The sequence below is a fragment of the Ictalurus furcatus genome, chromosome 17, assembly GCF_023375685.1.
Source record: "Ictalurus furcatus strain D&B chromosome 17, Billie_1.0, whole genome shotgun sequence".
NCBI classification, from domain to species: domain Eukaryota; kingdom Metazoa; phylum Chordata; class Actinopteri; order Siluriformes; family Ictaluridae; genus Ictalurus; species Ictalurus furcatus.
The window spans coordinates 21,042,553-21,059,020 of record NC_071271.1 but is presented as its reverse complement, the minus strand read 5'-3'; the positions used below and the strand labels follow the sequence as shown (position 1 = coordinate 21,059,020).

Genomic DNA, 16,468 nt, shown 5'->3' with positions numbered 1-16,468 from the left:
GCATTTATGCTGTGTGGTTTCTCTGTAACATGTCTTATTAGAGAAATCTTCAAGAGAAAGAAGAAGAAAGGCTGGTGAGGACTTGTTGAACATCCCGTTCCACATTTATTCCCCTTTTCCTGTTATAATAAGGTCCACTCTTCTAGGAAGGCTTTCCACTAGATTTTGGGGCGTGGCTGTGGGGATTTGTGTTCATTCAGCTACGAGAGCGTTAGTGAGATCAGGCACTGATGTTGCGATGCTGAGGAGGCTCCAGTTCCAGTTCATCACTGTTTTCAGTGGAGTTGAGGTCAGGGGGGTTAGCTGGACTGTTAATCATCCAGGACTGAGCCCAAATTCTTCTCCATCAAAAGCTTTTTTAAAAATGTGAAAATTGGACAAAAAGTTGGATTTATCATAAAACTTGCCTTGGTTGTTATCACTGTTTGCAAGACAACCAGACAGATAAAATCTAAAACGTTTTGGTTATCTAACTCGAGACTAGGCTAGCTTGGTGTCGCTGGCCAAGAGGAGGCACAACTAAACTATTGTTGTATAGGTTTAGCTGCTACAGTGCCAGGCAAAGTACGTTAGCTGTCCTCATTCTCTGCTCATATCATATTCACATAACTTAAAACTCATATCTATAGACATTTACACACCTTGTTTTCCTGCTCGGCATGAGAGGATGTTAATGTTTCAGTTTCAGCCACTTTACTGGTAAAAAATTGGCTTATGTCCATTTATTCCCTTCATACTAACTGACTGTGAGCTAGTGTTTGGCAGAATTGAGACCCATCAGCCACGAGTATTTTCACGTAGTTTCCTGTAAACCCTTCAGACCCATCAGACACGATTATTTCCACGTAGTTTCCTGTAAACCCTGTCTGACTGGTTCATTAAATATAAAATACAACACTATGTTCACTGAAGATACAAAATTTCAGGCTGTTTTCTTTTACTGATGTTTAGCTACATAGTGACAACCCGCTCTAAATGGAGAATTATTCGGGGCTAAAGAAAAAATCTGCCCAGGCCAGGTTACGCCCCTGGTTGGGGTCAGGGAACAGGCTTGGGCCTTTTAGTTCCAGTGAAGGGAAATTGTAACGCTACAGCAAACAGAGACGTTCTACAGCTACAACTGTGTGCTTCAGAGTTTGTGGTAACAGTTTGGGGAAGAACCACATGGGTGTGTTGGCCGTATAGTATATGATAAGGGTGAAAATTGTGTATATTTCATTTCTGGACAAGGATAGAATTATAGCATAATAATTTGTGAATATAATAACATGAAATAGTTTATGATGTCATGCTAATCAGTGTTGTTGTTTTGTTTTTTTTGTGCGACAAAGCAGCAATCCAGCAAATAAAAATGCAACTGAACTTTTGCAAAGGTAATTTTAATAGCTTTCCTGCCTCCTAGATATATGTTTCTACAAAATAGACGGGCTCATTTGCTCATTTTGAGCAATTTGTTTCATTTTTAATTATTCAGACTCACACATGGGTGTGATGATCAGGCAAAGGTTCACATACTTCTGGCCATGTAGTGTATCTTGAATAGTCGATGGTTTTATGTTAAAAAAAAAAAAAAAAAGTAATGTAGTTGAATTTTTTGACCGTTAAACAGGGTGAATGTGAACCTAATCCTGGATTCACCTTTAGCACAAAGCTAAAGAAGTAAACTCCAGACACCAGACACGTGTCAGCTAATTCAGTATATCTGGGGAAGGTGTTAAAGTGGTGTACGTGTACATTTCTTGGAGGAAATTTCCCTTGAAAGGAACTCAGGGAATGACAGGAATGCCGCTGGACCATCAACAGCAACAAGAGCAACAACAATGGCGGACGCCAATGACGGCGCGCGCAGGTTGGACCGCAGGCGGGCGTGAGGCGGAAGTCGCGCATGCGCAGTGGGGCGCAGCAGGACCGACATCGCAAAGCAGTGCTGCAACATCCAGCGAGTCGGGACGCCGAGGTTCATCTCCACCGTGTGTCCATCTGCGGCTTTCATCTGGAGGACAGCAGTGGAGACGTGATTAAATAACAGCACGGGAATATATTCATAGCCGCCATGTCTGTGGGGAGCGACTTTGGAAACCCTTTACGGAAATTTAAACTTGTTTTTTTAGGCGAACAGAGCGGTGAGTCCCTTTAAAACACACACACACACACACACACACACACACACACACACACGAATTAAATGCACATCACAGTATGATTCTGGTTCAGAAATGTCCACACGTCAAGAGACAAATCTGTCATGATGTTAAACCCTTCTCTCTTAATGTCAGTCTCCATTTCTGTCTTTATTATTATTATTATTATTATTATTATTATTATTATTTGATTAGTCATGTAAATCTATAGCAATGCACCACCATCATCATCATCAATAATAATAATAATAATAATAATAATAATAATAATACATCTAAAAACACCTGATAATGTTTACACCTTTATTTAAATCCTCTATATATACTTTACATTTCCTTTACAGTGACATCAGACACCATAAAATAAAGGTGCTGCTGGGTTCTGGCGCAGTGAAACCTGGAGAATTAATCTCTCTCTCACACACACACACACACACACACACACACACACACACACACGCCCTGCAAATGGACATTAATATAATCCTAGGGTTAAATACAATGCAGATTGGAGAGTTCTCTATTATAAAAAAAAGGATAGCAGGGAAAAGAATGAGAGAGAGAGAGAGAGAGAGAGAGAGAGAGAGAGAGACAGGCAGGCAAGCAGGCAAGCAAGCAGAGACACACCCAGACTGGTAGGGTGGCATTCAGCAACCTGGCAACCCTCACCTCACCCTCCACACACAGCACCCACAATACATCATTATAATGGAAAATAATATACTATAATTTAACTGCAGGAGACTTTGAGCTCAGACGAAAAAGCTATTAAATATGTTCATGTGCTTTTCATTTTTAGTAACGTGCATATTAAGCACATCTATTTATCTATCCCTTCTCTTATTTATATATATATATATATATATTTTTAATATACACTTAAAACTGCTCAGTGCATGAATTCTGTCTAAATATTTAAATGTTACTTATGTTGAACAATATGCCTGAAATAATACAAACAAATGTTCTAAATGGTTACCTCTGGTCTTAAAATCTGTAATAGTGAAGATAAAATGCATCTTGTGTTTCATAGAAAATATATTTTCTAAACATTGCATGACTGTTGCATGATGCAAGGAGGTAAACGGGGGAAATAATCATCTTACCAAAAACACAAATAATAAAAAAAAAATCACAAAGCCAAAACAAAACAATATATATACATACAAACAATATATTTATGTTTTTGTTTGATGTAGAAAGTTATTAAAGATTGAGTATGACAAATATTCTGTAGTGATATAGAGGTTTATGTTAGTTTACAGTAATTACAGTAAGCTCTCAAGTAATGTGGAGGTAATTTACAAATTTTATTACTCTATTAAGCTAATAATGATGATGAGGATTATAAGTAGTAGTAGAAACATATATATATTACACATACAGTTATATATGACGGGTGACATATAAGCGACAGATTCTCTACATACTTTCGCCATGATTTCTACGACAAGTGACATCTGAATTGATATTTTTTTGTGTCTATGCAAATTAGATGTGACCCAGTAACGTGTCAAATCCAAACGGTCATCTCTAACGATTCCTCGGACCAATCACGTGGCTCATGTGGTCCGACATTTCTTCAGTTCCATGCTCACTACTTTAGCTCCTACGTACACTTTGGAAAATATATAACCATCATTTCATGTTATCCTGTCACACACTACCTCTCGTTAAACGTATATAGAAGCATTACAAAGTAAAAAATGAAGCCTGGAAAGGAAGTAGCAGAGATCATCGGTGCCTTGCTTTGTTAGTCTAATCTGCCAATGAAGTTATTGGATAACCTAGCATGTCTAGCATATAAATCAAATATAAAGGATTCTTTCTGAATATGGATTGTCCTAGTGATTAAAATAAAGTTTGTTTATGGCTTGGACAAACACTGAGATGTTCCTGAAGGAGCAATATTGAGTTCACTTGAAAAAATGACATTGCTGTCCAAGGTCCTGAACCCCAGCATCTCTTGTGATTCGATTATTTTCCTGAAATGAAAATGAAACCCCGTTGACAAAGAAACTGACTGAAATTGACGTTAAAATTGACAAAAAAAATTCTTTGACGTTAAGTAATTTGACATTATTGTGATGTCATTTGATCAAGTTTGCAATCACGTTGATCTCAAGCTCTGCCCTCTATCCTTTCCTCCTGTAACAGCGTACATAGTTATATTGTCCGTATATTTTCTTCATTGAAGTATAACAAAGACCTCGAGTGTGTGTCGTGTTTCTTGTTTTCCCTGAAGCTGGTTTGAGGAACAGGACTGACCTGTACGATGTGAACACACCCTGTGTGTGTATGTGTGTGTGTGTGAGAGAGAGGGCCATTCAGGAATGTAGGAGTGTCGTGTCATATCGAATCGTGTCGTGCTGACAGTCCTGAAGAATTCCTAAAATACTCTGCTCATGTTTCAACCCCCGGAGGACACGCACAGCAGCATGCAAACCCCACTATGGACATCATGACTATTCTTCTATCACAGTGTATGATATTAATCTTAGTAGTGTTTTTTAAACTTGCCTGTTCACCACAGTTCTGGCTTTGCTTTCTCTGAGGAGGACATGTGACACGCTCTGTCAGATTTGTAGAAGATTATTTTTTTTTAGAAGATGATTGTCGTCATGCTGCTTTCTGGACGGGAGACCAGATGCTTTCACATCTGCGGTGTTTATTCTGTTTGAATGGAACCCTGGTGTGTTTGCCTTTATATGTTGTGGTATTTCTGACCAACGAATGAAAGAGTTTTTATGAAGAGGTTTTCAGTCCTACGCGTCTCTCTGCTAACTTTTTCAAAAGCAAGGTTTGGTTTGTTTGCTAATCGAGACATCAAACCGATTAAGAAAGTGACATTAGTGTACAATGCTAAACTGGTGGCTATAAGCGTTTATTAGGAGATAGCCTCTAATGTCACATATACAGTACAGAACTGTGACATTTGTTTCTTCTCATATCCCAGCTTGTTAGGAAGCTGAGGTCGGAATACAGGGTCAGCCACGACATCCCTGGAGCAAATAGGGTTAAGGGCCTCTATAAAGAGCCCCACATTGGCAGCTTGGAGATGCACAAAACGAGCTCCATGAAGACATGGTGGGTGAAGGTTGGAAGAAGGTAGAAGAACTGGAGTGTCCTACACAGAGCCCTGACCTCAACCCCACTGAACACCTTTGGGATGAACTGGAACTGGAGCCTCCTCACCATCCCAATATCTGCACCTGACCTCAACCTCAATAACGCTCTCGTAGCTGAATGAACACAAATCCCCACAGCCACGCCCTAAAATCAAGTGGAAAGCCTTTGGAGAAGACTGGAGCTCATTATAACAGCAAAGGAGGAATAAATCTGGGATGTGATGTTCAACAAGGACATATGGAAGTGATGGTCAGGTGTGCACATACTTTTTGCACACTAGTTTTTCCATTTGAAACAGGAAACAAGTCCAGAGTGATGGCGTGTTGAATTGCTTGGCTGATTTACACAACAAATCTAAGCAAAGCTGACCGAAGCTTAGCAAAGTAGCTTAGAAGTGCTTGAAAAGAGCGGAGGATTTGTTCAGCCGTGGAGGATTTCAGCAACACTGACCAGGACGATATCCTGTTTAACCAGGACGATATCCTAGACGATGAGATCTTGCATGTTTTTGGAGTCATGCCATACGTGTGTGAGCTGAGGTCGATGGTGAGCGCAGATGTTGATGGAGAGCCTCAGGGCCGTCAATGGAAGACATCTGATGCATCTAAGTGGTAGATAAAATGATATTACTGACTCTTACTGATGCTGAAGCCCCATCGGAATTCTCCATCAGTCTGAGGTAGCAACGTTCCCGCATTGACAGACCCAAGTCTATAAAACACCCCTTTAAAAAGTCACATCACCGTCAACTCACGCAAACTCCAAATTCCTCCTCCAAACAAATAAACTCCGACCGTTTATTCTCCACCAAGCCACGTTTGGAAAAGGGAATAGCGTGCAGGAAGACGCACAGCTCAAAACGCACAGACCAACCATGTTTACTGCTAACAGGCCGCTACTGTAGAGCAAGACACACCCCAGGGGCGGAGCATATACTTTCTAGAGAGCATTTAATTGGATGATCACAGCGAACTTCCAAAAATAAAATTAAAACGAAAAAATCTCGAGTTATTATTTTTTTTTTTATTTCTAGATATACAGTCGTATCGGTAACCAAAACTCTAAGCGACGGGTAAACAAACAAACAAACAAACAAAAACCCTGATATTAATTTCACGGTTATTTTCAACATGCAAGTGCAACGGTAAAGAAAGCAAACTTCACACACACGTCTGATTGTTTCTTGAGAATCCATGAGAAGCTTTTCACATACGCAGCATCGATAATATTTTCTCTTGCTTTATGTTTCAGTTGGAAAAACATCTCTGATAACACGGTTCATGTACGACAGCTTTGACAACACTTATCAGGTACGGAGAAAATCCGATCTGCTCTGCAGATATCAGATATCTGTCATCTCGGACGTCACTGATATGTTGTTCTGTCTGTAGGCGACCATCGGGATCGACTTCTTATCGAAAACCATGTACCTGGAAGATCGAACGGTGAGAATCCTTCATACTTCAGTGAAATCGTTTCAGTATGTAGGCATGTGCCGATATAATCGATTACACGATACACCACGATAGTCAAATTGTTTTATCAGTATTCGATATCCATATTACAATTTCCTGTCTACTGGATTTAATACTTAGCCTAATGATTACTAGCTAATGCCAAGATTAAACAGGAATTATGGGATGGGGGAGGGGGCTAATTGTCTATCTCATAGCTTCATTTATTTTATCTAGCGATCATATTTGCGTTTGTAGACAGTTAATATTTGTTCCAAGGATTAACTGAGGAATAAAACACTCAGGGTCATACTGTTATAGATACAGTTGCAATCAAAATGATTCAACCCCCATTGCAAATCAGGTTTATTGTCAAAATTGACAGACTTTCAGCTGTTTGCTGTGAACACATCAAACAAAAGCAGTTGCAATAGTTCAACACAACGAATGCGTCAGGTGGTTTCCCCAATTTCAATTGAAAATGCAAATTCTAAATTATTCACCCCCTTCATGGCAAGCATCTTTAGTACTTAGTAGAGCACCTTTTTGCTGTTATGACCTGCTGCAAATGAGATGCAGAGCTTCTGGCAGCGTTCCTGAGGAATCTTATCCAGTTCCTCATGAGCAATGGCCTCCAGTTCAGTAATATTCTTGGGTTTGTGTGCTGCAACCGCCTTCTACAAATCCCACCAGAGATTTTCTATGGAGTTGTGATGGTGCTGTAGAATCTTCCAGGACTTCTTCTGCAACCAAGCCTTGGTGGAATTTGAGGTGTGCTTGGGATCAGTGTCCTGTTGGAAGGTCCGATGACGCCCAAGCTTCCTTTTCCTCACAATGTTTTTTTTCCTGGGATTTCCTGATACTTCAGTGAATCCATCTCGCCTTCCACACGCTGCAGGTTTCCAGAGCCAGAGGATGCAAAGCAGCCCCAGAGCATCACCGAGTCACCACCATGCTTGACTGTGGACAGAGTGTTCTTTCTTCATTCTTCTTCCTCCAGACATATCCATCATGCTGAAAAGTTCCACTTTTGTTTCATCGCTCCACAGCACAGAATCCCAAAACTTCCGTGGTATTTATATGATTTTGAGCGACTTTTCTTGTGCTTTTGGGTCAGTAGTGTTGAACGTCTTGGAGTTCTGGCATGGAAACCTTCTGCGTTTAGTACGCGCCTTAGTGTGCTCACTGAAACCTCAGTGCCTGTTGCCACCAAGTCTTGCTAGGTCTTTTGCAGTCACTCGGGGGGTTTTTCACAATCTGCCTTCTCAGAAATCTGCTTGCAGCCGTTGATAGCTTCCTTTTTCTGCCCAATCCAGGTATTTCATATAATTTCTACCCCTAGCCAGTTCACATATTTCATGTGGTTCAGCTCAAGCACACCTGGTGCAACTAATGAAGCCCTTGATTAGCTTGAGACAACACCTGTTTTGCATATTTGTGCTGTTGTGAGGGATTCTATTCAGGGGGGTGAATAGTTTTGAAACTGGAGAAATCATTATAAGTTGTATTTTGAGTGGAATTTGGGGAAACCGCTGTAAATTTTGACACTAAACCTGATTTGCAACGGGGGTTGAATCATTCGGGTTGCAACTGTATGTACAGTCCTCTCCGAAATTATTGGAACAGCAAGACCAATTCTATTTTCTTCTCTATACACTGAATACATTTCGGGTTTGAAATTAAAAGACGATAATGAGACGACAGACCAGAATTTCAGCTTTCATTTCCTGATGTTTACATCTGGATGTGCTAAACAGCTTAGAACGTGGCACCTTTTGCTTGAATACAGACATTTTTTTCAAGTGATCAAAAATATTGGAACATGTCACTGACGGGTGTTTCGTGTTGCCCAAATGTGTAGAGTCTATGTGGATGTGAAACACTCGTCTAAATGCTATTTTGTGCTGCAGGTGAGGTTACAGCTGTGGGACACAGCAGGCCAGGAGCGTTTCAGGAGCCTCATCCCCAGCTACATACGAGACTCTACTGTGGCCGTGGTGGTGTACGACGTCACAAGTGAGACACACACACACACAGTCGAACAATAGTCGAACAACAACCCCTTTATTTACAAAAATGTTCCGTTTCCAGCAGTGAACGCTCACACGAACATCTCTGTGCGTGATCGCATGTCTAAACATCATCAGTAGCAGAACGTTGTCACTTTATTGCATCATAGGACTACTATAAGAGAAGCGATCATATTAATCAGACCTGGAGCACACGTAAACGTAATACATTTAACCCAGATTTTTTGGCATCGTCTCAGTTTACAATTCATAAACGTTGCAAACTCGGCCGTTTACTGAATTGTTCCCTGAGCATATTCCCCGTTGGTGTGACACTGACGATGTTGCTCCTTGTGTTTTCAGATGTGAATTCCTTCCAGCTGACCTCCAAATGGATCGAAGACGTCAGGACGGAGAGAGGAAGCGATGTCATCATCATGCTGGTCGGCAACAAGACAGACCTGGAGGAGAAGAGGTGCGGATTTACATCAGTGAATTTCACAGCTGTTTTATTTACAGGATGATCTACGGACGATTTGCGTCGAGAGAATTCGCCGCCTGCTCATGCATTTGCCTTAATGAGCAAAGTGCAGAACAGTGGGCGGAGTCTAATGCAAATGCATGGATTTTTAGTTGCGGTGTGATTTAGTCCGATGAGTTAAAAAGTCTCTTCTGGAAAAGCGATCATGTGTGTAAATGAATGCACCTGAAAGGCAGTTATTACATTTGCGGAAGCCTGTTTCTACCATTCGAAGTCAAAATACCACCCAAAAGTTTCTTATTTTCGTAGAATGCCATGTCCCGTAGTGTTTTATTCCTTTTATACCACAGCAATTTGCCAATGCTCTTAGACAAGATTAATCAACACCTTCTGACCAATCGGAATGCAGAATTCAGCAGCTCTGTGGTGTAAGCGCTAATAATGAAAACATTTTGTGAAATTATGATTAATTTAAATCGCAGGTGAAAAACACTCTTTTGGCATTTACGTTAAGAACAGAAACGCTGTCATGTCCACAGTGTTTTATTTTACATTTATAGCGGGGGAAATAAATATCGGTGGCAACATATTTTTTTCCAACGAGGCTAATTACTTACGGATTTCAGCTGGTTCCTTGCCTTACCTTGCCTTGGAGCTGCTTTTTCTTAGCATGTTCAATGCTTTTTTCCCTGTGTCATTCCACTTAATTACACATAACTTTATTTATGGACTTTAATGTTGTGAATTCTTTATATTTCTGGATTTCTTGAGTTAATACTGATGTCTGGTGAAAATTTCATGTAAATAACCTCACTGGAAATATATTTATGGAAAAAAATGTTGGCACGTGTCCAATACTTATTTCCCCTGCTGTATGTTGTAGAAAATTTTTCGACTCATCTCATCGCCTTTAATGTCTATAATAAGAGTGGTTCTGTTTCACTTTCACTCTTCTGGAAGTCTGTTCTTTGAGATCCAAACTTGTACCAGCTATTTAAAGGTGCAATAGCCACCTTGTCTTACTAATAATGCAAATAAGCCAGAAAAATCTGTAGAATGTTATAAAAATATAAAGTATATAAAGCCGTGACGTAAAGAAAAGTATTACGTGGCTGAGGAAAAAACTGCCTTATGGTCCGGAATGCGTGTTTGCGTTTAGATATCCATCCTGTCAGTCATTTTATAGCCACTCCCACCCTCACACCTCATCACTTCACCTCCTGCTAACACGCTAATACATTTAATACGAAGGGAAAAGCACAGCGACTCATCACAAGCCGGATTTTGCGTGTTTATAGTGTTCTATACGTAGTGATGTCATGACAGTCCTTGCTAATGCTAACTCTTATTCAGCTCCACCTACGTAACCGTTAGAGACCTAATCTTGACTTTCTACATAGCTTCTGAAATGTAAAGAGGTGTTTACGTGATGTATGTATTTCCTGATATGGGTTTTTTTTGTACACCCATATCTCAGACAAATCTTGGTGGAGGAAGGCGAGCAGAGGGCTAAAGAGCTGAACGTGATGTTTATTGAGACGAGCGCTAAAACCGGAACCAATGTGAAACAGGTGAGACTCTTTATACATCCGTCTGCTCGTTGTGTCTTTATTCTGTTCATCGTAAACTGCTTCATTCTGCTCGCTGGTGAAGTCAGCTCCTTATTTTATCCGTGTATAAACTGTGGAGCCTGTGATTTAATGCACCAGAGCATGATGTGGATCAACTGAAACACTCATCACTCATCTCATTAATAAAATTACTCCGTTATTTCATTTGTTTATTTCCATGAGTGTGTTACTCAATTTTAATTGTTCGATTTTAAATGACATTTTTTTATTATTATTATTATTAGTAGTAGTAGTAGTAGTATTGTTGTTGTTGTTGTTGTTATTACTGTGCAGATTTGAGAATTAATTTAGCTAAAGGATCAACACAGTTTTAGCTAAGCTGGTTTATCATGACTCTCTCTCTCTCTCTCTTTGTCTCTCTCACCATCTGTCTCTTTTTCTCAATATCTACCTATGTCTCCCTCTCTCCCTCTCTGTCTTACTTTCTCTCTCTCACTGTCTTATCTTGCTCACTCTTTCTCTCTCTATGTGTCTGTCTTTCTGTCTCACTCTCTCCTTTTCTGTATCTCTCTCTCACTATGTGTTTGTGTGTCTATCTGTCTGTCTCTCTCTCTTTCTCTGTCTGTCTTTCTGTATGTCTCTTTTTCTCAATGTCTATCTCTCTGTCTGTTTTCTGTCTCTTGTTGTCTGTTCTCTCTCTCTCTCTCTCTCTCTCTCTCTCGCTCCTCAGTTGTTTCGGCGAGTCGCTGCTGCTCTGCCCGGAATGGAGAATCTGGATGAGATGAACAAGGAGGGCAGTATCCTTTTACACAGCTCATTCGAAATAATAATCATAATAATAATGTCATTATTATAAAACAATTTAAATAATCATTTTCAGTGCATTATGTGCACATTCACAGTGAAGGAGTGTCTGTTAAGTGCAGTAAAGGAGGCATGGCCTCTGTGCCTGTCAGTTCTAGTAAAAGAGGCGTGGGCTCTGTGCCTGTCAGTACTAGTAAAAGAGGCGTGGCCTCTGTGCCTGTCAGTCCTGGTAAACGAGGCGTGGCCATCACACTCCTTAAACTCCTTTTTTAACATTAACATCGAGCTGTTAGCACAACACTAACCCACATATTGCGTTATAACAGCTCTAAATTCTATCGTACAGAACCTACAGACGCTCAAATCGTATTTTTGACACACGAGGATGTTATTCCTCATATTCCTATTCCTCAATCCTCTTATTCGTGTTCATTCGGATAATCTCTTGGAAAGACAGATACACACCGCTAGCATTTAGCAGCTGTTTTGTGTTTAAGAAAGACGATTGTACTTTCCCTTTAACGCTGACCAGTGATTGACATCAAGCTGGATAAAGTGCAGGAACCTCCTGCCAGCGAGAGCAGCTGCTCATGTTAGTACAGTGCCCCCTCATGGACACCTCCACTCACACACCTGCTCGTTCTGTTGCTTCCCGTGGCTCAGCATCCCGACCAGACGCAGGCTTCCTACATCCGACTGAGCTGAAAGTGATTAAAACTCTCTCTCTCTCTTTCTCTCTCTCTCTCTCTCTCTCTCTCAAAAAACCCCCAATAAAACAAAATCACATCCGTATTGTTGATCCAATAACAACATAATGTAAATAATTCAAACAAAGACTGATGTTAGAATGATAAAGGACAACAATGAAGTGACGTTTCGAGAAATGTTCTGTTCTGTTGTGTTTTGTAGTTTTCTACATGGAATGAGATTTGGAACAGGAAGTACAGCAACAGCAGTGCGTAGGGTCATTTCTTTATTCTCACAATGCATGTCGGCCGAGTTCTGGAGTCAGTCACGTCCTCTGGTCCCCTGCGTATCGTCGGCAATTACACAAAAGACTTCCGACGGCCGCACTAATCTTTAACGCCGCGATAAGGACTCACCTTGCACCGATTTGATTATTTATTTTAGCCAGTGACAAAAAAAATCTCTTTTGCATGTTTTGTCTGCTTTCGTTCAAAACAATTAAAGTACAATAGCGCTGTTTGAAAAGACCTGATGCACTTTCGTTAGCGCCGAGTGTCCACGCTGAGGTCTGCCACGCTGTACTGTATTGTAAATAGTGTTTCTATTATCATGAGCACCCATCATTAGACATGATGTGTGTGTAAAATTACTTTTCGATATGAGAAGGGCTTCACTCCGTTTCGTTCTCGCCCGCACCGTTAACATTATTCGTTACGTTTTCTTCTATTTCAGCTCCATGTCAGCTCCAACTACACGAAGAACCTAGACAAAGAGAACATCTAAAATACTCAAAAGTGTTCTTGATCCCACCCAAATATCAAGAATAAATCAGTCACTGATTAAGAATACAATAATCCGTTGCAATAGAATGGCCATAGTGCGCAAGGAGGCTCATAGCTATGTTTCTGTTGATTTATTTTAACTAAACAGTGTGTCAAAATTTGATTAGGAAACAGTAGAGGTAAATGAAGCAGATAATATAGTTGTTAAATATTTGTGCATTTGGTAGACTCATGACCATTTCTAGCTACAAGTGGTATAAACGGTGTATTACAGCCTCTGAGCCACCAGGGGAGCTGTAAGATTTTATTGTAATAAACAGGGTGCCCCCTTGTGGTCCCGTAACGTGATGGGTATGATGGGCTGCTGGGGCAGTTCAGTGCTGGGTACACCTAACATGCACGTATATTCCAACTTTTGTCAGAAGGCTAGCTAAGATAGCTAGCTAGCATCATGCCGAATACTTGCGTGTTTTTAGTGACTCTCGTTAAATGTTTTATTTTGTTCATTTAGTAAAAACATTCACAAGCTGAACTTTTTGTGTTTGGCTAAATTAGCCATCTAGCAATTACCTCCTTGTAACTTTAGAAAGCTAGCAGTGTTAGCTTTGTAATACCTGTATATCATGGATTGCGAAGCTGAAAGTTGCTAGAACCGACTGAACAAAATGAACTCAAACATTGATGATGTTTTGTTTTATGGCTTACCCATGAGGAGAAGTAGATTTTTAGTAGGCTTTTTTGTTTGTTTGTTTGTTTTTGCTGATTTAGTTAAACAGTGCAGTCAAATCAAAAATAGGGCAAAATTTTGGGAATACAGTCACTGAATGTGTCTGTTTAGTCAAGTTGTCTGTTTAGTCAAGTTAGCTAGCAATAATATCCTGTGGTAACTGTAGCTAGCGAGCTAGTTATGCGTTGTGAACTTGAAGCTGCTAGTAATTAAGCTAAAGGCTAGTACCTAGACACTGCCGTGTGTTTTTGATCCGACTCGGATATCAAGGGTGACTTGATATTAGTGACTCACAAACAAGTCCGACTCAAAGACTCAAAATTCATAGCAACAGTAAGGAAATAAGGAGGAAATAAGGAGTTACGAGTTAAATGTACAAACAATGCCTAATAGGAACTTTAATTGGGAGCCAGACAATTTAGCATTTTATTTAAACAATCATCAGGAGATAGCTCTGATTAACTACCTAGCTATGTCAGCACATTAATTAAACCTAACTGAAAGACCAGTTAGCTAAAACCCTCTGAGGTAAATTTAGCTAGCTAAATCGTCATTGTCAGTTAGCTGAGTATAATAGCTATAAATTGTGTAAACTAATGATGAGTACACAGCACATCTCAAGGTTTTATGAGTTTTATTATTGAAAAAAACAACGTTCGAGACAAAGGCAGGCAAAACATGGCTAACTGTATCCTATAGCAACATTTACCTCAGGTTAGCATGAGCTACAGTGTGCCTGGGTTAAAGGAAGATTTTAAGCTTTTTTTTCAACAAGATTTTGAGTGATGTTTTTTTTTTATGTTGCACTTTGTTTCAGTGTCATAAAGATAAGAAATATGTAATGGTTAGCATCACATTGAGCGCACTGGAGTATAACCAGGATGATCACTGTTTGTCAGATGAATGTTATGGTTCTTAGGATCATGGAGAATGTACAGAAACGCCGTGGCTCAAGTCCACGCTGTAATATTCAGGTCATTGCACCGATATGTTAAAGGAATGTGAAATGTTTACTTACCACAGTAGTAATAGTATCTTTAATATTTTATGATAGTGTGATAATGTTGTCTTATGTTTACCTGAATGCACTGACACGACTGTGTGTGTGTGTGTATGTGTGTGTGTGTGTATGTGTGTATTATATTTATATATATATATATATATATATATATATATATATATATATATATATATATATATATATAAATAAATACACACACACACACACACACACACACACACACACACACACATATATATATATATATATATATATATATATATATATATATATATATATACATATATATATATAGGAGACATTTATTATTTCATTTAAGCTATTTTATCTCGGGTTGTTATGTCAGTCTACTAATAGATAAGATATTAGAATTTTAAAAATGGCCTTCATTGTGACGGTCGTCAGGAATTATTAGGAAATTGCTAATATTGTATTTATGAACTCTGCAGACAATTAAAGAAAGCCACTGAAGTAATTAGAGTTTAGATTAACTTCTTACTTCATCTCTCGCATATAAATTTATCAACATTTAACCTGAGGCGTGCGCTTTTACTTTATCACTTCCACTTTTTTGTGACACTAGTGTGCCTTCTGTTAATCTAACACCAAAATGCAAATGTATGCTAAACCTGAATACGGTGCGTTCGAGTGGAAGCCGTGTAAGCTAGCTAGCGACTGAGGTTAACGATTGTGCTAGCCCCACATAACCACATCGTCAAGTCGTTTATAAAGATGATGTAAAGACGGAAATAATGCCAGATTATTGGGAATACCAACGTTTCTCTCGGATGTGTCGCTAAATTCTTTAGAAAAGACATTGTAGGAACGTAATTACACACTATTTTACACTTAGCATCATGTGCTAAACAAAATGCCATTTGTTATGAATACCACAAGAGGGAGCCATTCGTGAACACAGTGGGTGAACGCAGGACTGATGGAACGATTGTCATTTCTGAAGCAACATTGATATATTTGTGACGTAAACGTGTATTTTCATGACGCACCAATGAGGTGAAGAGGCATTTCGGGTTAGAGTTTTTTTATGTACAGTCTTGGGAGTGCAGGGCCGTTATCGGACCTGACGGCGTGGGGTCGAACTGAACACTACAGTTCATTCTGTAAAGCCATTTATGAGCATGACATCTGTCTGTAAAGATCAATAAACTCTGTGTTAAAATCACACACTGATACTGACTCACTGGTTTGATTGAACTTTATTCTCTTATCATATATTAAGACATACTAAGTGCCAGAATTTATGCAAAGGATACACTGATCAGCCATAACATTAAAACCACCTGCCTAATGTTGTGTAGGTCCTCCTCCCCTTGTGCTGCCAAAACAGCTCTGACCCATCAAGGCATGGACTCCACGAGACCTCTGAAGTTGTGTTGTGGTATCTGGCACCAAGACGTTAGCAGCAGATCCTTTAAGTCCTGTAAGTTGCGAGGTGGGGCCTCCATGGGTTAGGGTTAGTTTGTCCAGAACATCCCACAGTCGCTCGATCAGATTGAGATCTGGGGAATTTGGATGCCGAGTCAACACCTTGAACTCTTTCTCATGTTCCTCAAACCGTACATGAACAGTTTTTGCCGTGTGTCAAGGAGCATTATCCTGCTGAAAGAGCCCACTGCTGTTCTTCTGCCATCAGTTTGCGTT

At 39.8% G+C, this 16,468-nt stretch overlaps 1 protein-coding gene across 2 annotated transcripts; it reads left to right on the top strand.

Moving 5' to 3' along the window:
• The first annotated feature begins 1,863 nt into the window (after positions 1–1,863).
• rab6bb (RAB6B, member RAS oncogene family b) lies at positions 1,864–12,708 on the top strand. 2 transcript variants are annotated; one of them, XR_008388298.1, is made up of 9 exons: positions 1,864–2,123; positions 6,522–6,580; positions 6,662–6,715; positions 8,635–8,740; positions 9,097–9,208; positions 10,692–10,785; positions 11,516–11,582; positions 12,122–12,296; positions 12,499–12,708. XR_008388298.1 is itself a non-coding variant. In XM_053647565.1 (8 exons), exons 1-8 carry the CDS (start codon positions 2,054–2,056, stop codon positions 12,184–12,186), a joined length of 627 nt encoding a protein of 208 aa, XP_053503540.1. In that variant the 5' UTR covers positions 1,864–2,053; the 3' UTR covers positions 12,187–12,345. The 2 variants fall into 2 exon arrangements, 1 of the variants encoding a protein (XP_053503540.1); XM_053647565.1 differs by lacking the exon at positions 12,499–12,708 and having other exon boundaries at positions 12,122–12,345.
• The last annotated feature ends 3,760 nt before the right edge of the window (positions 12,709–16,468 follow it).

Excerpts from the sequence above, each read along its gene's own strand:
- rab6bb (XM_053647565.1), top strand. The coding sequence starts at position 2,054 with ATGTCTGTGGGGAGCGACTTTGGAAACCCTTTACGGAAATTTAAACTT. Across the intron at positions 6,716-8,634 it reads TGTACCTGGAAGATCGAACG|GTGAGGTTACAGCTGTGGGA; the intron begins GTGAGAATCCTT and ends TTTGTGCTGCAG. Across the intron at positions 11,583-12,121 it reads TGAGATGAACAAGGAGGGCA|TGATTGACATCAAGCTGGAT; the intron begins GTATCCTTTTAC and ends AACGCTGACCAG.